Here is a 25,481-nt window from a genome sequence, read left to right as displayed (position 1 = left end):
ACAATTTTAACTCAATTATATTCGGGTTAATGGAGGGGGGGAAGGAAGAGGGAACAAAAAATAAAGGTGGAGAGGGTACAGAGAACATTGAGTGTTATTGATGAGAGTTAAGTTGACGTGAGATACCAGATTGAATGAACCAAGAATTAAGGTTATCAAGACGTATAAGTATATTTGTGTGTTATGTAGCTAGAGACAATGTTCTGGAAAGGTCGTCGTCATTCTGAGCTTGGATCCAAGGATCCCATATACTCTGAAAAGTATCAATAGTGTCAGACTTAGTAGCCTCAATTTTGTCATATAGCATTATTAAGTTAATCCTTCTCTTCACCTGGAGTATCGACAACGTATTAGTTTTCCATTGTCCAGCAATATGGTTTCTGGTTGCCATAGTGCAGATCGCATACTTTGGTGCAGATTTTGGGGCCCATATATCCATTCTTTTTGCAGCAAAACAATAACATTTTTCTTTTCAGCCAAAGGCTTTTTTTGTTATAAAATAATTTCGTTTTCCTAATAAGGGACTTATTACAAATTTTACTTCCGGCCACCATGTCTCCACTGTGCAGAGGTCCATGGCTGCAGTGTCAGTGTGTGGCATCACATCGGATGAATCTTTCCTTCCAGCCGTATTAATATTGTAAAGAATGTGTGCACAATTCTCGTCTAAGACTTATTGTTCAATATGCTTCGCACCATTTTTAAACATGTACAGTAGAATGGAAATATAATCTCGTCCTTGCTTGTTGAATTGTCACATTTTATTCAATGAAATAATCAGCCATGCAAGCACTGTGTATGCCAGTCGCCGTGCCCGGCTAGGGTGTGTGTCCTGTGCAGGTGGCATAGAGACAGCTGAGTACCACATTACTGACTTTGTGTGAGCAGTCTGTGAAATTGCCCGTCATATGGTAAAGCCTGGCTCTGTTTCAGACCGTCCTGGAAATAAATAAATCTGAACTCCGACATTCTCCAAGCTGTAAGTTGGCAATAGATACTGGATTGTTGGCGGAGGTCTCGTCGTCTGCTGGCCTCTCAATCTGCCCTGTTAATTGCTATCTGAAACTTCTTCTGACTGGCAATGATCCCACGTCTATGGTCAGCTAGAGGGTTCATCAGAGGATGAGGCCTACAGGACATAGGCAGAAGATGTGTCCGGCCTACAGATAGCCTTGGTCTCATTTGTCACAAACTTGGGTTGTGGTCCAGATCTTAGCCAAGCTTGTGAAAGCCTCTTTCAGAACAGCTCTTCTCTTTGAGGAAAAGGAATATGCATCTCAATGCGTCTATTCAAGGAAAGGCTTTTTCTCCCCTCCTTACATAGAGAACTGCAAATTTGAAACAAGGTCATAGAAAGAGGCCGAATCGGCTCTCAATAGGCCAACCTGTGAGCGACCACCCGAATCTGGCTTCCCATGTCTGTCTTTATTAGACATGTACCATTGAGCTGCCACTGAGCTATGCGGAGATTGTGCGCCCGTCTCATTGTGAATGAGTATGTGACCAGTCAGTAACAAACATCAGCACATCATTCCAATTACCAGTCACTGGGGACATTTCATCTGGAAAGATCTGAGCAGACTGGAAGAAATAGTTCCACGTATGGTTGCATACCGACCATTTCATTTTCTGTGCCGGAATTCTGTTCATTGGCGCTGCTATTTACAAATGTCAAAAATTGTGCACCACCAAATATGTAATATATTAACATGATGTATATCATATTTATAGGGAGTACTGGTAACTTTAGTATTTAGTATGACTGTATTCACACTACATAGACAATATTATTTTGGGCTTTGTTGAGCCAGTAGATTTTGGTATACGTTTCTTAAATCTGTATAGAAGTGCGCTTTGCTCTTCCATATCCGGCATCCAGTAAAAAAAAATTCAGTTGTGTGTTATCATTTTTTTTTAATATGTAAACCCATGGAAAAACATGCCGCGTATACCTAAACAGCAGCATAAGCTGGAGTTATATATCAGAATAAACCATAGTTGTCACTGAAGAATCCGTTTTCTGATCCTGTAATGGCATTTTTACTTTGACGAAGGAATTTTCTGTGTTCATTAGAAATCTTATGCTGCGAGATGCCACCAATACATTGTCCATCTGTAGCCTCACCAGAAACTTCCCTAGCCAATAATGTATGTTGAAACTATGGATTTGTTGTCATAGTCCCTGGTTTCATAGCTCTAGTGATAGTGATTACTTCTTGGAGGAAAAATTCTGAAACTCTCTGCAATTTTAAGAATGAGTATTTTTTTTTACAATTAAAAGGTGAAAGCCAAAACCATATAATGTTCCCTTATGTGTCCACCTTCAGGATGGCCGGCGGTTTGGACGGAGCGGCAAACCCGCTCCGCCCCCTTCTGTGACGCGATGATTCCGGATGTGTTCATTGCACACATCCGGCATCATCGCACCCCACGCATAGGGCCCTGTGATATACCTTGCGGCGGCGCAGCGACATGCTGCGTTCTAAAAAGACGCGCCGCATGTCCGGAATCGCAGGGCTGCCGGGTGCGTGTTACCACGCATAGTGGAGACGGGATTTCATAAAATCCCCTCCACTATGCTGTAACATCTGGACGCTGCGTGTTTGATGCTGCGGCTCTGCGCAGCGTCAAACACGTAGCATTTCCTGAACGTGGAAACATACCCTTAGGATAGTAGTAGGGTGTTGTCCAGATGATACCCGGACAACATCTATATGTGAATTATCTGATCCGGTACTTAATATTCAGTCATTGAATAATTTGCCAAATCAGTGATTGCCCAATATCGAGAATTTTTAACAAATGAATGAAATAATAACTCAATTCTATTTTATCTATTTATTTCTTAAAGCAATTTCAGCAACGAAAAATGAAGAAAAATTTATGTTATCCCAGTCTAATGTAGACGGGATGGGCTACACTATGTATCACGACTTATGGAGAAAGATTGATTTTTTTAGTAAATTAAAATTGGATAACAAATCGCCAGAACACCTAAGATGAATAAATAAATTTATAGAGGTTGTCCAATGAAAACAAGGTATTGCCTATCTGCAGGTTAGGTGATAACTAGTGATGAGCGAATATATTCGGTAGTCGAGATTTCCAGAGCACGCTCGGGGGTCCTCCGAGTATTTTTTTAGTGCTCGGAGATTTAGTTTTTCTTGCCGCAGCTGAATGATTTACATCTGTTAGCCAGCATAAGTACATGTGGGGGTTGCCTGGTTGCGAGGGAATCCCCACATGTACTTATGCTGGCTAACAGATGTAAATCATTCAGCTGTGGCAAGAAAAACTAAATCTCCGAGCACTAAAAAAATACTCGGAGGACCCCCGAGCATGCTCGAGAAATCTCGACTACCGAATATCTTCGCTCATCACTAGTGATAACTTATAGATTGGTTGGGGTCCAATTGCTGAGACCCGCACCAAATGGCAGAATAGGGTACTTTTATCCCCACTACAATAGAGTGACAGGTTGGATGCCTGATAGCCTCTCCATTCATTCTCTACAAGACTGCGGAAAATAGTCACGCGCAGCGCTCAGCATCCCTATAGGGAATGAATGAAGCGCACTGTCACTCCATTCTATCAGGGATAAAGATTCTGTGCCGTCGGCTGATCACTGATTGATCCCGTAACTCCACTTTTGAGATTTGTCCGCTGTGTCATGTGTAGGTATTGTGGGTAACTGGTCTGCTGGTCAGCCTCCCTATAAACATGTATTAGTAGATGTCCTTACTATGGGATCTTCCCCAATGTGTTATATTAGTAATTTGTATGTTGTTACTGTTAATATACGCATAATGTACCGTGTGTCCATGGCAGTGCTTCCTGTATAGGTAAACTCGCGTATAACACGTATTACAATGTAATCTGTGTGACTAATAGTGACTACATGATGGATGGAAGCATGCGGAGTGCTCCGGCAAGCATCAAGTACATATGGGGACTCTATTTCCACCACCATATGTGCAATCAGACATCTGCCAGATTTGGAAAGCGTGGTTAGATGCTATAAAATTAATGATTATGGGAAGTCGATACTATTATTATCTGCTTTTAAGTTTGCTGCTGCAAAGGAGATCTGCTGTCCATTTCCTTCCATAGGAAAGAGCTTGTGGTGTTGAAAGCTGGGAGGACAGCTCTCTCTTAGATCCTTGCTCTTGGAATAACACAAGCACTAAAGGGCCAGTGATTCACATCATAGAAGTGAATGTGCCGGGAACATATGGAGAGCACATTCTGACTTTACAAAGTCTACAGTAATATGTGAAATGCTGAGCTGTGGAAGATGCCGGCCATTTCTAACGTTACAAATCTAGCTCATCTAACAATCACTTCTATTATTCTGGCCTTAGAGCACCATATTTAAAGTCCGTCTAATCCATATATAATGATATAAATGTTTTTTATTCATATATAAACCTATATTGTATACATAGTGGTAGTATTTGATACACTCCCGATTACCGGTATGTACATTTTCCCACCTAAAAAGAATGGAGAGGTCTGTAATCTTTAACGTAGGTATACTTCACCTGTGATAGAATCTAAAAATTACAGCCAGAAAATCATGTTGTATGATTTTTAAACAATTAAATTGCATTTTATTGCATGAAATATGCATTTGATCACCTATCAACCAGCAAGAATTATCACTCTCACAGAACTGTTAGTTTTTCTTTAAGAAGCCCCGCTACTCTGCAATCATTACCTGTATTAATTGCACCTGTTTGAACTCGTTACCTGTACAAAAGACACCGTTCCACATAATCAATCAAATTCCAACTTCTCCACCATGGCCAAGACCAAAGAGCTGTCTAAGAACACCGGGGACAAAATTGTAGAACTGCACAAGGCTGGGATGGGCTGCAGGACAATAGGCAAGCATGTTGTTGAGAAGGCAACAACTGTTAGCACAGTTATTGGAAAGTTCAAAAATCTTCCTCGGTCTGGGGCTCCATGGAAGATCTTGCCTCGTGGGGTAAGAATGATTCTGAGAAAGATCAGGATTTGGCCCAGAACTACACGGGAGGACCTGCTCAATGACCTGAAGAGATCTGGAACCACAGTCTCAAACATTACCATTAGTAACCCGCTATGCCGTCATGGATTAAAATTCTGTAGGGCATGCAGGGTCCCCTTGCTCCAGCCAGTACATGTACAGGCCCATTTGAAGTTTGCCAATGACCATCTGGATGATCCAGAGGAGGCTTGGAAAAAGGTCATGAGCTCAGATGAGACCAAAATAGAACTTTTTGGTATCAACTCCAGTTCCCGTGTTTGAAGGAAGACAAAGGATGAGTACAACCCCAAGAACACCATCCCAACCGTGAAGCATGGTGGGAGAAACATCATACTTTGGGGATGCTTTCTGCAAAGGTGACTGGAAGACTGCACCGTATTGAAGAGAAGATAGATGGAGTCACGTATCGCAAGATTTTGGCCAACAGCCTCCTTTCCTCATTGAGATCAATGAAAATGGGTTGCAGCTGGGTCTTCCAGAATGATAATGACCCGAAACACACAGGGCAACTAAGAAGTGGCTCCGTAAGAAGCATTTCAAGGTCCTGTAGTGGCCTAGCCAGTCTCCAGATATGAACCCAATAGAAAATGTTTGGAGGAAGGTGAAACTAAATGTTGCTCAGTGACAGCCCCAAAACTTGAAAGATCTGGAGAAGATCTGTATGGAGGAGTGGGCTAAAATCCCTGCTGCAGTGTGTAAACCTGGTCTAGATCTATAGGAAACCTCTGTCATTGCAAACAAAGGTTTCTGTACCCAATATTAAGTTCTGCTTTTCTTTTGTATCAAATACTTATTACATGCAATAACATGCAAATTAATTATGTAAAAATCATAACATGTAATTTTCTATTTTTTTTTTTTATTTTTTTTTCAGATTCTGTCTCTCACAGTTGAAGTGTACCTACGATAAAAATTACTGACCTCTCCATTCTTTGTAGGTGGGAAAACTTGCAAAATCGGCAGTGTATCAAATACTTATTTTCCCCCGTGTATATAGGTGTTACCAGTTATTGTAATCATGTCTGTGTTAATAATGAGATTGCTGAAAAGTGAACACTACAGAATTGAAAGTGGCAGATTATTATAAGACTGATTGGCTACGGTGAAAACTGCAATATTTTAGGATTATTTTATCTTTTTGGGGGGATGATACATTCTCTTTGATGTCAAATTATAAAAATGCTGTTAATGATGATATGTATTTTTGTTTTCAGGGTGTACCTCAGTTACCATGTGCCAAAGCGTTGTACAACTACGAAGGCAAAGAACCAGGGGATCTGAAATTCAACAAAGGTGACATCATTGTCCTTCGCCGACAGGTTGATGAAAATTGGTACCATGGAGAAATTAATGGAGTCCATGGCTTCTTCCCAACCAACTTTGTGCAGATTATAAAGCCTTTACCTCAACCTCCTCCTCAATGTAAAGCACTTTACGACTTTGAAGTGAAAGACAAGGAAGCTGACAAGGACTGCTTACCCTTTTCAAAGGTAAGAAAAGTTGGATAGCCCATCTCTAGAGAATAGTGATGGTTCACGAAGCTCTAGTAAAGTTATTCAGATCTGATTTAAGTAATGTGAATTTTGAAGTGATAGACAAAACATATATTGACAGGCAAAATATGCTGTAGGCATTACATTGAGTTATTTGAGGTTGGACACTTTCTAATTATTTTTACAAATGTGAAGAATCCTGTTGACAAGTCAATTTTACTGCAAGATTAATGCTGTAAAAATGAAACTCAAAAGCAATAGCAGAATTGCGTATTTTTCTTCATTATTTCACCTAAAGTGGATTTTTTCGCCATTTCCCATTACTCTATTTGGTAAAATGAATGTGTTTATTCAAAATTTCAACTTATCCACAAAAAACAAGCTCTTATATGGCTACGCCGATGGAAGAATAGCAAAAGTTATGAAAACTCTTTGAAAAAGATAAAGGAAAAAATAAAAATGCAAAAATTAAAATCGATAGCGTCTTTAAGGGGTTAATCTAATTAGTAATATAGGATTATTACGTGATCTATGCCAATGTTCTCATTTGCAAAGTGCTACCCCAGTAGAATTGACAGCACAGTGGTGCCCGTTCAAAACATGGCTTCTGATGAAGTAGCATGTGACAAGTGCCGTTCATCAACGTCTTCCTTTGAGTAACACAGGACGCAGATTTAGGAATGACAAGGGCATGCACAGAGCTGTGTACACTGTTATTCAACTCAGGCTACTGACCGATGGGTCGGATCACATGCCCCAGATTAGAAAATGGCCACATCTTGGCATGGCAGAGCTGCTGGGTCTTAGCAGTGGGGCTGTTTTCCTCTGGATTCCCAATTAACAATTAAAAAAATAAATAAATAAAAAAAAAATAGGTATTTTGAAGTGATTTTACACATGCCCCCTTATGGCACATATTATATAACAAAAATATTTATACCGTAATTATTGGAAAACAAAAGAAATGAATTAATGAAATGGAAAAAAAAACACTGCCGACACCAATCTAAACCATTGTCATAGCCAGATGATTATCAAAAGGACTACAACAAAATAGGGAACCCATCTCGCTATTTAGTATGCATTTTTTATAGAATAATAAGCTATAAATTTAACCCCTTCATGACCCAGCCTATTTTGACCTTAAAGACCTGCCCATTTTTTGCAATTCTGACCAGTGTCCCTTCATGAGGTAATAACTCAGGAACGCTTCAACGGATCCTAGCGGTTTTGAGGTACTGTTTTTTTGTGACATATTGGGCTTCATGTTAGTGGTAAATTTAGGTCGATAATTTTTGTGTTTATTTGTGAAAAAAATTGAAATTTGGCAAAAAAAAAAAATTTTTTTGCAATTTTCAAATTTTGAATTTTTATTCTGTTAAACCAGAGAGTTATGTGACACAAAATAGTTAATAAATAACATTTCACACATGTCTACTTTACATCAGCACAATTTTGGAAACAACATTTTTTTTTGCTAGGAAGTTATAAGGGTTAAAATTTGACCAGTGATTTCTCATTTTTACAACAAAACCATTTTTTTTAGGGACCACCTTACATTTGAAGTCAGTTTGAGGGGTCTATATGGCTGAAAATACCCAAAAGTGACACCATTCTAAAAACTGCACCCCCAAGAAGTTTATTAAAGGGAACCTGTCACCCCGTTTTTTCCGTGGGGAATCGGGGTCACAAAATACACTATTGTAATGCACAGCTCAGGCCCTATTTAACAGTATTTTTATCTCATACGGAAAAAACGGGGCAACGAACGAAGCAACATGGAAGGAAAAAATTAACATTTAACTTTTTAGTCACAAAAATGATCTTTTAGCAACAATGTTTTTATTTTCCCAAGGGTAAAAGGAGAAACTGGACCCCGATAGTTATTGTACTATTTGTCCTGAGTACGCCGATACCCCATATGTGGGGGAGAACCACTATTTGGGCGCACAACAGGGCTCGGAAGAGAAGGAGCACCATTTGACTTTTTGAATGAAAAATTGGCTCCAATCTTTAGCGGACACCATGTCGCGTTTGGAGAGCCCCTGTGTGCCTAAAGATTGGAGTTCCCCCACATATGACCCCATTTTGGAAACTAGACCCCCGCCAAGGAACTTATCTAGATGCATAGAGAGCACTTTGAACCCCCAGATGCTTTGCAAATTGATCCGTAAAAATGAAAAAGTACTTTTTTTTCACAAAAAATTTATTTTAGCCTCAATTTTTTCGTTTTCACATGGGCAACCGGATAAAATGGATCCTAAAATTTGTTGGGCAATTTCTCCTGAGTACACCGATACCTCACATGTGGGGGTAATCCACTGTTTGGGCACACAGCAAAGCTCGGAAGGGAAGGAGCGCCATTTGACTTTTGAATTAAAAATTAGCTCCAGTCGTTAGCGGACACCATGTCGCGTTTGGAGAGCCCCTGTGTGCCTAAACATTGGAGCTCCCCCACAAGTGTCCCCTTTTTGGAAACTAGACCCCCCAAGGAACTTATCTAGATGCATAGTGAGCACTGTGAACCCCCAGGTGCTTCACAAATTGATCCGTAAAAATGAAAAAGTACTTTTTTTTCACAAAAAATTTCTTTTAGCCTCAATTTTTTCATTTTCACATGGGCAACAGGATAAAATGGATCCTAAAATTTGTTGCGCAATTTCTCCTGAGTACACCGATACCTCACATGTGGGGGTAAACCACTGTTTGGGCACACGGCAAAGCTCGGAAGGGAAGGAACGCCATTTGACTTTTGAATGAAAAATTAGCTCCAATCATTAGCGGACACCACGTCGCGTTTGGAGAGCCCCTGTGTGCCTAAACATTGGAGCTTCCCCACAAAGTGACCCCTCTGGTCATGTAGGATAACATAACTCTGGTCATGTAGGATAGCAGCACTCTGGTCATGTAGGATAGCAGCACTCTGGTCATGTAGGAGAACAACACTCTGGTCATGTAGGATAGCAACACTCTGGTCATGTAAGATAGCAGCACTCTGGTCATGTAGTATAGCAGCACTCTGGTCATGTAGTATAGCAGCACTCTGGTCATGTAGTTTAGCAGCACTCTGGTCATGTAGGATAGCAGCCTTCTGGTCATGTAGGATAGCAACTCTCTGGTCATGTAGGATAGCAGCCCAGTGGTCATGTAGGATAGCAGCACTCTGGTCATGTAGGATAGCAACTCTCTGGTCATGTAGGATAGCAACCCTCTGGTCATGTAGGATAGCAGCATTCTGGTCATGTAGGAAAGCAACACTCTGGTCATGTAGGATAGCAGTACTCTGGTCATGTAGGATAGCAGCACTCTGGTCATGTAGGTTAACAGCACTCTGGTCATGTAGGAGAACAACACTCTGGCCATGTAGGATAGCAACACTCTGGTCATGTAAGATAGCAGCACTCTGGTCATGTAAGATAGCAGCACTCTGGTCATGTAGGAGAACAACACTCTGGTCATGTAGGATAGCAGCACCCTGGTCATGTAGGATAGCAGCACTCTGGTCATGTAGGATAGCAGCCCTCTGGTCACATAGGATAGCAGTACTCTGGTCATGTAGGATAGCAGCCCTCTGGTCACATAGGATAGCAGTACTCTGGTCATGTAGGATAGCAGCCCTCTGGTCACATAAGATAGCAGCACTCTGGTCATGCAGGATAGCAGTACTCTGGTCATGTAGGAAAGCAACACTCTGGTCATGTAGGATAGCAGCACTCTGGTCATGTAGGATAGCAGCACTTTGGTCATGTAGGATAGCAGTCCTCTGGTCATGTAGGATAGCAGCACTCTGGTCATGTAGGATAGCAGCACTCTGGTCATGTAGGATAGCAGCACTCTGGTCATGTAGGATAGCAACTCTGGTCATGTAGGATAGTAACACTTTGGTCATGTAGGATAGCAACACTCTGGTCATGTAGGATAGCAGCACTCTGGTCATGTAGGTTAGCAGCACTCTGGTCATGTAGGAGAACAACACTCTGGTCATGTAGGATAGCAACACTCTGGTCATGCAGGATAGCAGTACTCTGGTCATGTAGGAAAGCAGCACTCTGGTCATGTAGGATAGCAGCACTGTTTCTTAAGGAGTAATGCACTCATCCCTCCCCATAGCGGGGAGTGCCACATGCTTAGCTAACTCTCCAGTCATTGCAGGTTAGGCACCAGTCAGACTGGGACCCCCATTCTGGAGATAGAGTACCCTGTGGATATGCCATAAATGTCTGCTCCTTTCATGCTTCGTCAAGCATTGAATAACATTACAAACTATTTGCTGTTCTAATGATTAAAAAGGTTCTCTAGCTAAAACTTATGTTGTTAGGCGGCTAGTCATGACAGCTGAGCCAGCCTCCTTCACCGCTCTCTCAGCCTATACATCGGCTGTGACAGAGAAGGGGGCTGGCTTAGCAATTTTGGATGGAGAAATAATTCTGCTCTTTCATGGTTTGCTCTTGCTCTTATACATAGAGGTTTGTATTGTAGTTCTGGCTGTGGTAGGGCTTCCTTTTCTCAGTCTGCACCAACATCAAGTTGACTTTCATTGATGCTGATTGCTGTGACTATTTTCATGCCACCTCGGTGACTTGTGATGAATGAGCTGAATGTGATCAGACAATCTGGACTGAACACAGTACATCAGCTGTATAGTAGTTTTGTTCCGTCAATGTCCCACAATGGATATTTACATCTATCTGCAGGTGATTAACATCTGACCCCCACAATCACTTGATCATAGATTGTAGATCCAAGCCCAATATTCCACATGAGTGCAGTGCACAGTATGGCATCTAAATACAGTAGAGTAGCGGTCAAGGATGAACCGGTCCACTTCATTCTGTGTCTGCTGCTGACAAAATCAGTTGAGGAATGTACTTGGTTGCCTCCATTAGTGTTTTTCAGTTCTCTAAGTTTAAGGGAATTATAGAAACAGTTGAGCAAATTGTGGATATCATATGATTGACTTTAGCAGAAATACCCCATTAAATTGGTTGTCCAGTTACAGCATATTGATGACCTATCCACCGAGTAGTTCATTAACATCAGGTTGGTGCCCAAGTCTATGACCCCTACCAATCAGCTGTCATTTGCTCTGGTAGCGGTCAGATGTAAACACTTTCAGCAGAGCTGTAAGGCGCCGCTCCATTCCATGTGTAGTTGCCGCTGATGGGTATCGCAGAATAGAATAGGAGCCTTTCTGCAAATTGAATAGAACATCGTTTTTGCCGAGACAATGACAACTGTTTGGTGGGGTGCAAAGTATTGGATCCCTGTTGACTTCATGTTGGAGTGACCAGGCAACCCCTGAAGTCCTAAAACTTTTATTTACATAGCCTAAGCTCAGGAAGGAGGAGTTAAAATAAAATATTAATTATTGATGTGCTTGTTTTGTTACTTTTTTACCTCTTTGTATTTTTGTGTTGTGCTTTGAAATAGAATAGTAGTTTGTTTGTTTTTTGTAATTTTATGTTTCCTTGAAGAGGTTAAGCTCTTGGGTAGACTTGATCTTAGGCTACTTTCACACTAGCGTCGGGCTCGGCCCGTCGCCGTGCGTCGGGCCGAGGTCCCCGACGCTAGCGTTGTCCCCGCCGCACAACGGGGGCAGCGGATGCATTTTTCCCACGCATCCGCTGCCCCATTGTGAGGTGCGGGGAAGTGCGGGGAGGTGGGGGCGGAGTTCCGGCCGCGCATGCGCGGTCGGAAAAAGCGGACCGTCGGGAGCAAAAAACGTTACATGTAGCGTTTTTTTCTCCCGACGGTCCGCTACCATACGCCCAAGCGTCGCAAAACGGATTCACCGTTTGGCAATGCGTCGCAAATGCGTCGCAAATGCGTCGCTAATGTTACTCTATGACGAAAAAACGTATCCAGCAAAAACTTTTGCTGGATGCGGCGTTTCGCAAAAACGACGCATTTGCGACGTATTGCAGTTAACGCTAGTGTGAAAGTAGCCTTAGAGAAGTGACTAGAGGAAATGTTACATTCTGGATCACCTCAAGCTATGCTGCAGGGAATAGGAATTTCTGGTACACCTCAGTCCACCAGAAATGGGAAATACTGTAGTGATGGATGAGAGCGAACAATTAGGTTGAAACAATTGTCTCTTAGGACTGCTCTTAGAAATTCTTATAAATAACGTGCATGCACACACAGTAAAGGAGAGAACAGGAACCCCTTAGGACAGCGATTTCAGCCTTTTTGATGCTGTGGCACACCTGCTGACGCACCTTTCATGTGTTATTTTTCGGTTTACAGTAACATGAAAAATAGATGCTAATACACCATTTATTCCAAACACAATGCAAGCGTGTACAAGTTACTTCTTGGCTGGATATCCTAATTTTCTGTGAAATTATTGTTCATAAGCCACCCACGCGGCATTCATGTGAACTTCCTTTAGGACATTTTGCATATGGTAACTGAACTGTAACTCTTTGTGTCTCACCATGACACAGAAACGTGAATCCGAACTGGAACAGACACCATAAGTGAACATGTTTCAGGTCATAAAAATCCTTCATTTATTGACTGTGGCGCTATAGAAAGTTCTACCTATTTATTCGTTAGTTTAGATGTGTTAGCGCATGGAAAGGCTTTGACCACTCTACGTTATGGGCCAACGTGAAGGACCACCTAAATGTCTACAAGATATTTATTCTTAGATCAATCTTATTACTTATTATCATGCATTAGATTGGTGGACTTGCTTAAAGAGATTGTCCGGAGTAAATCGCAAGTCTACAGTCGCTCTGTGTGGCCCCCGACTCCTGAATCCCCCAGAGCAAGCACTATGCGCTGCGGGGATTCTTTGGTTTTCGACCCGAGACTGGAGGGTATGTATGAGTTATTGAGTTACACCGTAAAGTGGTTGGATGGCTTTTACACTTTTTGATAAAAAATATTAACTACGATTTTTGCTTACGTAGCAATTATGGAGTTAATGTATGCATTATTTGCAGCGAACCGATGCAGGGTATAGTTACATCTCATCATTGGTGGACACTGATAAAAAAGGGCCCCTGTGCAAGAACTTTACATGGGCCCTTTTCAGCCCAAGAGCTCATCATAATGCATAATTCCACCTGCTCTGGAACTGGTAGAGAGCCTCCTTACCTTTGGTTCCCCTGTGCGGACCCTTTTCGGGCCCCTCAGTTGGTATCTCATATTCCACGTTAGATGTGTATGCTGGGAGTATTTCTTGAATTATGCCAAGTGATGGCATTCGACGGCCATTGTATACATTTGTGCCCCTTTGCTTAGGCGTTGCTTTTCGATACATATATTGGCCAAGTGTGTTGTATAGGGACACTCTGACCGTATGACAGGCTAAGTGCGCGGTGGCCTATGGGGCATGTTGGAGGATACACCTGATGTGAACAGAGCCTTCCAGTTTCCATCGCTCCGTACGTAGGTGACTACACGAGACTAGACTTTCGCAGTGCAGTAAAATCTATTGCCTGTAACATATGGAATAAATGAAGTCACATTCTTGCATTAAGAAAGATACATGTAAAATAAGGTGTTGTCATGGTAGGAAGGATGAGGAATAGCTGTGGACGTCTGCAGATTATTCCCTCTGGACACACAAATCCAGATTTATGAGGTGATCATTGGATTTTGTCTGGCTAGGATATAGTCGTATTTGAGTTAGGTGCACGCTTGTAAGTGTAGGCATAAAAGATGCAGCTTTTCATGTTCTTCCAACTTGGAATGCCAAAGCAAACAGGTTTTTGTTGGCTTGTGGCAAAGTAAAAACACATTCTGGAAAATACGCATCAGTAAATCCATAAAGCCTTTAGGAATACCTCATATGCCGCGACTTGGAAGGCTTTCTTTCTTAGCCAACATAGTCTCCTCGGGGGAACCTGTTATTATGTGACAACCTGAGTACTGGAGAGCGGGAACGGAGACCATCTGAGTGACACAAGACGGGGGATTAGTCGTTTTGTGACTGCCACACAAGCTAGACTGAATCCACAGCTTTTCTTTTACCGACTCATCTCCACATGGAATTCTTCTCAATTACATTTCATCAATATCTCGGCTTTATTTATTATATTGCGCTGACATACTCCACATTGCTGTACAGACATGTCACAAATCCTCTCTCCCGTTTACATAAGCTATGTCTGCTCACATGCACTAGACCCTCCATTCCTCTTCTTCATGGGAGATGGGATTATTCATATACACTCTTGTGGCTCTAAAATGAGCATGCATCATCTGTAGTCATATCTTTAGAAATCTTGTCATTTTATCTGGAAATGTAGGATGGATTTTATATTTGTCGATACATTTTTCACTGGTCAAACACATTATGTATCTAAGCAGAGCTGTCTGTGTGTGATTATCTACGCTGATGTCTTGCAACCAGTCACCATGTATCTTTTGTCCTGTCCATAGTCTCCCCAGGCTCTGAGACAATGCACTCTGTAAAAACCTCTCCAGAAGTTCCACCTTGTGGATCTGTAAATGTGAGGACTCCGTTACCATGATGGTCCCTATTTCCACTGCCATCATAAAAGGCACACTACCCCGTTCCACAAGATATGGAGCTGGCTTTGTGCTAAGCTGGGTTTAGTCGGCCCTAGGAGCTCTCATACTTGTAGTTTCACAGAGGACAATAGTGCTCGGCTGCTCGGGATCCTGCAAGAACAAACACGGTCTACTGTCCAGGGTTGTCTTTGCCTCTGGCTAGCATAACATAGCAATATGCATGCAAAGCAAAAAGGCGGCATCCCTGTCCGTCTCATGTCTCATGATTGCAGTGCCCCTCTGATCTTTACAGTAGACCTTTGGTCACTTTGGTGTCACCGGCACCTGAGCCATTAGACAATTATACATTTAAAGGAACCTAATGTAATAGACCTATGTCAGGGTTGTCTTCTCAGCATTATGGGCCCCTGGTCATGGTAATTCAGGTCTTAGTTCTAAATTTTAGCCAGATGTTCACACTTTTTTATTTAGTGCATTAGAAAGGATGGTTATCAATTCACTGAAGATAGAAAACAGATTTCCAATCTGTGAATAACCCTCTGCCTGTTTTGTCAGTTCAAAGATTAGAGAATAAGGAGGGAAGTTTCCATCTTGACCTTTTCAGGTTTACTGAGATACCTCTTCTTCTGCTGATCCATCATTATCATATCTACTAAGATGCACATTTGATTTTCGTTCCCATTTTTTCCCATCACTGTAATCTGTATCTGGACACATACTCCTGGCATTGAACTCATATTCACTAAATTTGTCTCCAGTTTCCTGAGGATAGCTTTTCATAGACTCAAGAAGATTTGTGGCAGCAAGGATGTCCACATTGTCTGATTGCGGGGCCTTGCATGTTTTGTTCATTTTTTCTAGCAGTCGTTCCAAACAATTGTGAGAGAGATTATTTCCAGTTTTTTCTTTTCTTTGCCCAATCCTTCTGCCTCTTTCCTTGTATTCACTTGCTGTTCATTGTCAAGTGACAGAGAACCCAGTGCATTTTGTTTTCTCGAAACCCCCATACGGAGCATGAACAGTATCAAAATGAGCTGATCATCATGTGTCGGACACGTTGGACCACAAAATATTTTCCTAAAGATGATTGCAATACATTCTAGCCATGACAACTAGCAAAAAATGAGGACAGATGCTGAACAAAGTCAAAGAATTTTACAGTCTGTAGACAACACTCTGCTTTTACTCCATGCTCAAGCTGTGTCCGGCACAGGGGACATACATCTTAAACTCATTAAAGGGAACCTGGCATCAGGATTTTGCTAGTAAACTTCAGGCATGGTCGGGTTCGCACCGTTATACTGATTAAAATGATACCTGGCTTGAAGAAATCTGTCTTGTGGTTTCTTTTTGTTTTCAGTTTTGAGTTAATGATATGCTCTTGTTTCGGCGCGGGTCTTTTTTGGTGATTTGGCTCATTGTCATCCTTGTGACCTTAGGTCACTGACCCTTCAGTGACCTGTCTCGTATTTTAAATACTGTGCAGTTAATATTGTATGCAAAATGGTGGTGGTGCCTGCACTGTAGCATCTATTGCTTGGCGATAGATTCTTCTACTCTTGCGCCGCCGCCAGCGCCATTTTGCTGAAGCCAAATATTTTTTGCTCCAACAAAATGGCGCTTGCAAGTGTGCTTGGGCTGAAGCATTTATCTGCAAGCAATGCTCTCAATCTGCGCAAGTGCTGCTCAACCAAGCGATAGGTGTTACTGCTCAGGAGCTGCTGCCGACGCCATTGTGCTGCAGTTAAATTTTTGTGGGTAAAGGCCATAATACTAACTGCGCCAGCGCAGTATTTAAAATAGGAGGCAGGCCACTGAAGGTTCAGGGTCCTGTCATTTAAGCCCACGCCCACAAGGATGACAATGAGCCAAAGTACCAAAAAAAAGCCCCGCACACAGGCCGCCCCGGAGCACGAGCATGTCACTAACTGAAAACTTCTGACAAAGATTAAACAATAACCACAAGGCGGATTTCTTCACCCCAGATATCGTTTTAATCAGAATAACGGCGCCAACCTGACCATGCCAGTAGTTTACTTAGCAAAATCCTGATGACAGCTTCCCTTTAAGTTGATAAATCCGTGATTGCAATCCAGTATATAGTCTTCACTTACAGCCGTGGCCGAAAGTGTTGGCACCCTGTTCCACGTACCTTCTTTTCTGTTTTTTTTTTTTTTTGCTCTTCCAATGCACACAAAGGAATTAAACTTGTGTATAATGAAATATGTGTAATTGCCATAATTTTCTGGGAGCAATACTTCATTTTCTGGAACAATTTCAAGAGTGCTAACGCTTTTGGCCATAACTGTATATCAGTCCATGTTCTCTTCACTTCTGTAATAGTGAATGAGTGACTGCCCCCAGTGCTCTGTCTACTGTTTGCTTGCTTTCCATATGTTTGCTTTTGTGTAAACAGCTTATTGTAAGCGTGCTGATAATACCATAATGATACAAAACAAATATTATCATGCTTCTCACTGGAGTTTGGCAGGCAATCTGCTTATTTGGGCTGCTGCTTATTTTCATTAAATCCACATCATAGTTCACGTAAGGAAAGGCAATGCTTAGAGGCCGCGCGCCAGTCTGTACGTAGCAGTGTAATGTCAGATCACACTTATTTTATATCACCTACCATCATTTGAGCCGATTAATTAGAATTTGGAGTGTAGCGTGGGCACACATCTACCAAAATGCTGCCTAAGCCGGTGTGCACACATTCAGTACTCGCAGTAGATTTTACTGTAGCAAAAAAACAAGAGTGTTGGCAGGAAAGTCCTAAGGAGTAGGTCTTACCTAGTTTCATGTATGGCATGATGGTCCTAATGGGTCATAAAAATGGTTATAGCCTGACTGAAGGAATAACTTCGGGGAATGGTATAAACTGAAGCCCAGTTTTTTATTTATTTTCCTCCTTTATGTGACGCTAAATGCCTTCTTGCTTCTGACCAAGTCTGTAGGCTTATTTAGTCTTCATTTGAGTCAATAGACCATGAACAGGCCAACACCCTGGATAAGCACTTTCTGCATTTACTCACGGGGCTAAAACATATAAATTATCTACCAAATGATACACTATTTTACATTGAAATAAATAACGGTTTTATTTTTAATATGAGACTTTATTGAAGTCCCCTTTTTTGAATAATACGAAGTGGGAAGGGATTGTTATAAAATGTAGAGGTCATACTAAACTCTGCAAACCCCAGGAACACTGGTGGTCTCTGGCAGGAGACACAATTACCTGGTTGCTGAACACAGATTAGCTGGTCAGGACTTCATCCCACTAGAAGTGATGATTCACGTCCATGCGATCATCCGAGCCCTGAGGCCGCTGACTGAGAAATGGCATGTCATCACCCTGGTGGGATGACATCCCAGCTTAGTCAATAACACTTTTTTGGGGAAGCACTTTAAGGCCATTTTTGATGTTAGGAAAACTCTTCATATTATAAAACGTATTTACAAGAAAATGGTTTTCAAAACTGATTTAGGCCTCATTCACATGTCAGTATTTGGTCAGTATTTTACCTCAGTATTTGTAAGCCAAAACCAGGAGTGGGTGCTAAATGCAGAAGTGGTGACGTGTTTCTATCATACTTTTCCTCTGATTGTTCCTCTCCTGGTTTTGGCTTACAAATACTGAGGTAAAATACTGACCAAATACTGAACGTGGCCTTAACTGAAGAACCCTCTAATGTGATGAGTTGTTGCTTTTCTCATTATTAATCCCCAAGTCACTGATAGTTTCAGAAGTATAAAATAAGAATCCAGAATGGATAGTATTATCATGTTAGCTGATTTGTTTTGCACCCTGGGGGCCTTAAATTATTCATGTATGAACCCAGGCAACCAACACATGACTGGATGAAATCCAGCTGACGGTTGGACTACATTGGATCTTATTAGGGAGGTTTTGTAAATCATCCCTTTCCCATTGCGTTTGTTCCACATGGTGAATATTCTTTAGTTGACCCAGTTGGCACCACTCACCCGTGACATCATGTTGTGTGCCCATTGTCGGCATCAGAATGTAGCAGCTTGGTAAGAAGTTTATATGTTTGGGCAGTGCCTGCTATACTCTTCCAACCACGTTCTGGAGCTGGACTTTAAGTAACAACGTGCTGAAAATCTAATATATAAAGCTGAATGTGTGTGTGTGTGTATGTATGTATGTATGTATGTATGTCCGGGATTGGCATCTGAACCGTAGCAGCTACAGCCACAAAATTTTGCACAGTCACACGTCTGGACCCCGAGAGCGTCATAGGCTATGTTGTGAGGTGAAATTTTAACCCCGCGCTTTCCAATTCACCAAACAATTTTGCCCCTATCTACATAATGGGGAAAAAGTGAAAGGAAAAGTGTTGGAGGCGTCGCAGCTACAGGCACAAAATTTTGCACAGTCACACGTCTGGACCCTGAGAGCGTCAAAGCTATATTGTGAGGTGAAATTTTAACCCCGCGCTTTCCAAGTCACCAAACAATTTTGCCCCTATCTACATAATGGGGAAAAAATGAAAGGAAAAGTGTTGGAGGCAAATTAACAGCTGCCAGATGTGAACAAGGGGGACTTAAAGAATGACAGCGATGGCACCAAAGAGTATATACTGTACAGTTGCTAAGGTGGGGCCCCAACATGGGATAATCACACCACCACGGGGATATGAACACACACACAAAATGCGCCACACACTACCACGTGCTCGAACACATATACCACCCTCAGTGCACATTTCACCACACATACACCAACCTCGCCACATAAAAGTAGAAACACAAAAGTCGCCGCTCAAAACTCGCCACGCGCAAAACTCTCCACATGCAAAACTCGCCACACGTGCAAAACTCGCCACACGCAAAACTTGCACACGCAGAAAAATTGCCACACGCAGAAAAATTGCCACATGCACAAAAGTTGCAACACATGCAAAAGTTGCCTCACACAAAACTTGCACATACTCAAAAGGCACCACACATAAAACTCGCCACGCGCAAAACTCGCCATGCGCAAAACTTGCTGCACACAACTTGCTACACTAACCTGTCACATGCAACTCGACACACAAAAAGTTGCTACACGCATGTCGCCACACAAAACTCATCTCACAAAAGTCCCTACATGCATGTCGCCACACGCAACTCAACACACACAACTTGACACACGAAACTCGCCCTAAAACACACACAAGTCTGGTATCCTTCAAAAATAAAAATCTGATTAATAAGCAGACAAACTACAAGAGCAACAAATGTACCATATAGGAATCCGGCAGCTGTCTGTCACATGACCAGTCTATTATGTGTATGTGTGAGCTAATATATACTGCCAGGGGGTGGGCTTACTGTTGGCTGGGGATTTATCAGGCTGCCATTTTAGCTTACAAATACTGAGGTAAAAATACTGACCAAATAACGTGTGAACGAGGGCTAATACAGGAGGAGATGGCATACAGCTATATACTATATACAGGAGATGACACACAGGTATATACTATTTACAGGGGAGATGACACACAGGTATATACTATATACAGGAGGAGATGACACACAGATATATACTATATACAGGAGAGATGACACACAGGTATATACTATATAGAGGAGGAGATGACATACAGGTACATACTACATACAGGAGGAGATGACATACAGGTATATACTATATACAGGAGGAGATGACACACAGGTATATACTATATACAGGAGCAGATTACCTACAGGTATATAGTATATACAGGAGGAGATGACACAGGTATATGCTATGTATAGGAGGAGATGACATACAGGTATATACTATATACAGGAGATGACACACAGATATATACTATATATAGGTGAGATGACACACAGGTATATACTATATACAGGAGATTACATACAGGTATATCTAATATATAAAGCTGAATGTGTGTATGTATGTATGTGTGTATGTCCGGGATTGGCATCTGTACCGTCGCAGCTACAGCCACAAAATTTTGCACAGTCACACGTCTGGACCCCGAGAGCGTCATAGGCTATGTTGTGAGGTGAAATTTTAACCCCGCGCGTTCCAATTCACCAAACAATTTTGCTCCTATCTACATAATGGGGAAAAAGTGAAGGGAAAAGTGTTGGAGGAAAATTGACAGCTGCCAGATGTGAACAATGAGGACTTAAAGAATGAGAGCGATGGCGACAAAGAGTATATACCGTACAGTTGCTAAGGTGGGGCCCCGACATGGGATACTCACCACACACGGGGATATGAACACAAACACAAAATGCGCCACACACTACCACGTGCTTGAACACATATACCACCCTCAGCACACATTTCACCACACACACACACCAACCTCGCCACATAAAAGTCGAAACACAAAAGTCACCACTCAAAACTCGCTACATGCAAAACTCGCCATATGCAAAACTAGGCTCACGCAAAACTCGCCACACGTGCAAAACTCACCTCATGGAAAACTCACCTCATGCAAAACTTGCACACACAGAAAAATTGCCACATGTACAAAAGTTGCACCACATGCAAAAGTTGCCTCACACAAAACTTGCACATACTCAAAATGCACCACACATAAAACTCGCCACGCGCAAAACTCGCCATGCACAAATCTTGCTGCACACAACTTGCTACACTAACCTGTCACATGCAACTCAACACACAAAATGTTGCTACACGCATGTCGCCACACAAAACTCATCTCACAAAAGTCGCTACATGCATGTCGCCACACGCAACTCAACACACACAACTTGACACATAAAACTCGCCCTAAAACACACACAAGTCTGGTATTGTCCTTCAAAAATAAAAATCTGATTAATAAGCAAACTACAAGAGCAACAAATGTACCATATAGGAAATACGGCAGCTGTCAGTCACATGACCTGTCTATTATGTGTATGTGTGAGCTAATATATACTGCCAGGGGGGAGGGCTTCCTGTTGGCTGGGGATTTATCAGGCTGCCAATAGCAACCAATCACAGCTCAGCTTCTATTTTGCTACAGTTAATTAACCTGAGCTCTGATTGGTTAATATAGGCAACAAAGACATTCTCAGTATAACAAAGCTAATATATGTTGTGAAATGCTTCTATTTGCTTAGTTTTTGCCTTTTAATAATTACATTTCTATCTATTTGTTTTGTGGTTTTTGTGTGCAGAATAAATTTTTGTTAACACATTCTATTTTGCTAACAGCAGTCATTAACCCGGGCGAAGCCGGGTAGTACAGCTAGTACTATAATAAAGATATAACAGTCATTGAGGAAATGGTGACACGAGAGTTAGATGGATTTAGATTTTCCCCTTATAGACTCATTTGTTTATTGAGAAATATTATTGTATTGCTCCACATTTTGTATTCTAAGAATATTATTAAGTAGTATGATCATAATATGCTAAACTTTCTAAAAATCTAAAAGCATCCTAAACCCTTTCAGTTAGAAGGGCTCAGTTTTAGTACGGTAGGCAGTGTCGGACACAGACAGAACAGGGCCCCTGTGCAGGAACAATATATGGGCCCTTTGCCATCCAATAATTAATCGTAATGCACAATTTCACTTGCTTTGGAAGTGGATGTGAGCCCCTTTGACTCTTTGGCCACAGATTGCACCTTTGATATGTCCGCCCTTGACAGGAGACATCATTTCTGATACATCTAGACCTTAAAAGGTAAATTCACATGCTGCGTATTTAGAATGAATTTTCAGTGCTGAGGTGTGTGCTGAAAATCTGGCGCATAACAGTGTAGTATACAACCAACTTAGGCTAGTTTCACATTTGCGTTTAAAAACGCAGCGTTTAAAACGCAAACGCAGGTGGTGAAAAAAACGCATGTAAATGCGTTTTTTAGACGCATGCGTTTTCTCATGCGTTAAAAAAATGCGGCGTTTGGACGCGTTTACATGCGTTTTTTCCTGCGTTTGCGTTTTTGAAACGCATGCTGAGAAGTGTGTGACAGATGCCAATCATCAAAATCATCTAGAAAACCCACTATAAATAGAAATAGCTAGGGTTAGGGTTAGGATCCCTAGGGTTAGGGTTAGGGTTAGGATTAGGGTTGAGCGAAACAGATCGGCCACTTTCAAAAGTCGCCGATTTTTGGCAAAGTCGGGTTTCGTGAAACCCGACCCGATCTCACTGTGGGATCGGGTCGGCGTTCGGCGATCTTCGCTCCAAAGTCGGGTTTCTTTTTTTTTTCTTTTTTCATTATATATATATATATATATATATATATATATATATATATATATATATATATATATATGTGTCATTGAGACACATATATATATATATATATATATATATATATATATATATATATATATATATATATATATATATATATTTGTATTTACTTCAGCGCGATATAGCAGAAAAGCCGGTAATTCAATTGTCGGCTTTTCATTTCTCCTGCCTAAACCCGACATGATATGAGACATGGTTTACATACAATACCATGTCATATCCCCCTTTTTTTTGCATATTCCACACTACTAATGTAAGTAGTGTGTATGTGCAAAATTTTGGCGCTGTAGCGATTATATTTAAAGGGCCACTGTCACCACCCTCCAGCCATTATAAACTAAAAGAGCCACCTTGTGCAGCAGTAATGCTGCATTCTAACAAGGTGGCTCTTTTAGTTTTAGGTTCAAGTATACCCCAAAAAAAGTGATTTGATACTTAGCCACCATTGCTGTCTCTAGCCAGGGAGGCGGGTCCTCACTCCCCAGCTCGAAACGCTCCTCTGCCGTCACTCACATCTTCTTGGTCTTTCTGCGCCGCCCCCTCAGCGCTGTTTACGCTTTCAAACCGGCGCCTGCGCTGTGTAGTACTGTTCTGCGCATGCCCAGGAATCCCAGCCCCGCACTGTGCATAATGCATAACACAGTGCGGGGCTGGGATTCCAAAGGTGGGTGGCCGCACTGCTGCGCAGGCGCAGTATGCAAGCCTGGCTTGGACGGCAGATGGCCAGAGCTTACTGTGCCTGCGCAGAACAGTACTACACAGCTCAGGCGCCGGTTTGAAAACGTAAACAGCGCTGAGGGGGCGGTGCAGAAAGACCAAGAAGATGTGAGTGACGGCAGAGGAGCGTTTCGAGCTGGGGAGTGAGTAGCCGCCTCCCTGGCTAGAGACAGCAATGGTGGCTAAGTATCAAATCGCTTTTTTGGGGGTATACTTGAACCTAAATCTAAAAGAGCCACCTTGTTAGAATGCAGCATTACTGCTGCACAAGGTGGCTCTTTTAGTTTATAACGGCTGGAGGGGGTGACAGTGGCCCTTTAAGGGTTAAATCGCAGAAAAAATTTGCGTGGGCTCCCGCGCAATTTTCTCCGCCAGAGTGGTAAAGCCAGTGACTGAGGGCAGATATAAATAGCCTGGAGAGGGTCCACGATTATTGGCCCCCCCTGGCTAAAAACATCTGCCCCAGCCACCCCAGAAAAGGCACATCTGGAAGATGCGCCTATTCTGGCACTTGGCCACTCTCTTCCCACTCCCGTGTAGCTGTGGGATATGGGGTAATGAAGGGTTAATGTCACCTTGCTATTGTAAGGTGACATTAAGCCAGATTAATAATGGAGAGACGTCAATTATGACACCTATCCATTATTAATCCAATTGTATGAAATGGTTAAAAAAACACACACACAATATTGCAAAGTATTTTAATGAAATAAACAGACAGGTTGTTGTAATATTTTATTATTCTCTTAATCCAGCTGAAGACCCTCGTTCTGTAACAAATTAAAAATAATAAACCAACAATATACATACCTTCCGTAGATCTGTAACGTCCCACGATGTAAATCCATCTGAAGGGGTTAAAATATTTTACAGGCAGGAGCTCTGCTATAATGCAGCTGTGCTCGTGCCTGTAAAACCCCGGGGAATTAAGGTAATGTATGTCAATGACCTGTAGTTACCTTTATTCGCGGTGATGCGCCCTCTGCTGGATGTCCTCATATGACCTCGAGCCTTACAGGCAGGATCCCTAGGGTTAGGGTTAGGATCCCTAGGGTTAGGGTTAGGATCCCTAGGGTTAGGGGTAGGGTTAGGGTTTGGATCCCTTTATCACCTTGATGGTGGGGGGTGGCTTATGGGTTAGGGGTAGGGTTAGGGTTTGGATCCCTTTATCACCTTGATGGTGGGGGGTGGCTTATGGGTTAGGGTTTGGATCCCTTTATCACCTGGATGGTGGGGGGTGGCTTATCAGTGTGTATTCTTGTTTTTTTCTATTGAAACGCATGCGTTTAAAACGCAACCAAACGCATGTGCTTAAAAACGCATGCGTTTACATAGACAGCAATACGTTTTTTGCCGCAAAAAAAGGCCTCTAGAAATTACTACATGTTGCATTTCTGCAACCAAACGCAAGCATAGAAACGACGCATGCGTCGTCAAACGCAGCAAAACGCATACAAAAAAAAGCATACGTTTTTAATGTTAAATATAGGAAAAAAACTGCATG

At 42.0% G+C, this 25,481-nt stretch overlaps 1 protein-coding gene across 4 annotated transcripts in view; it reads left to right on the top strand.

Annotated features, from left to right (window-relative positions):
• SH3RF1 (SH3 domain containing ring finger 1) overlaps positions 1 to 25,481 on the top strand; it is a 211,066-nt gene that overhangs the window by 107,286 nt on the left and 78,299 nt on the right. For all 4 annotated transcript variants that reach the window (XM_077279482.1, XM_077279480.1, XM_077279483.1 and 1 more), the window contains one exon: positions 6,244 to 6,519. In XM_077279482.1, coding sequence (XP_077135597.1) covers positions 6,244 to 6,519 — 276 coding nt within the window. The remainder of the gene's footprint in view (positions 1 to 6,243; positions 6,520 to 25,481) is intronic.

This window comes from Ranitomeya variabilis, chromosome 1 (assembly GCF_051348905.1).
Source record: "Ranitomeya variabilis isolate aRanVar5 chromosome 1, aRanVar5.hap1, whole genome shotgun sequence".
Classification (NCBI taxonomy): domain Eukaryota; kingdom Metazoa; phylum Chordata; class Amphibia; order Anura; family Dendrobatidae; genus Ranitomeya; species Ranitomeya variabilis.
The sequence above is the reverse complement of the archived record's forward strand: the minus strand, read 5'-3'. Positions and strand labels throughout refer to the sequence as shown.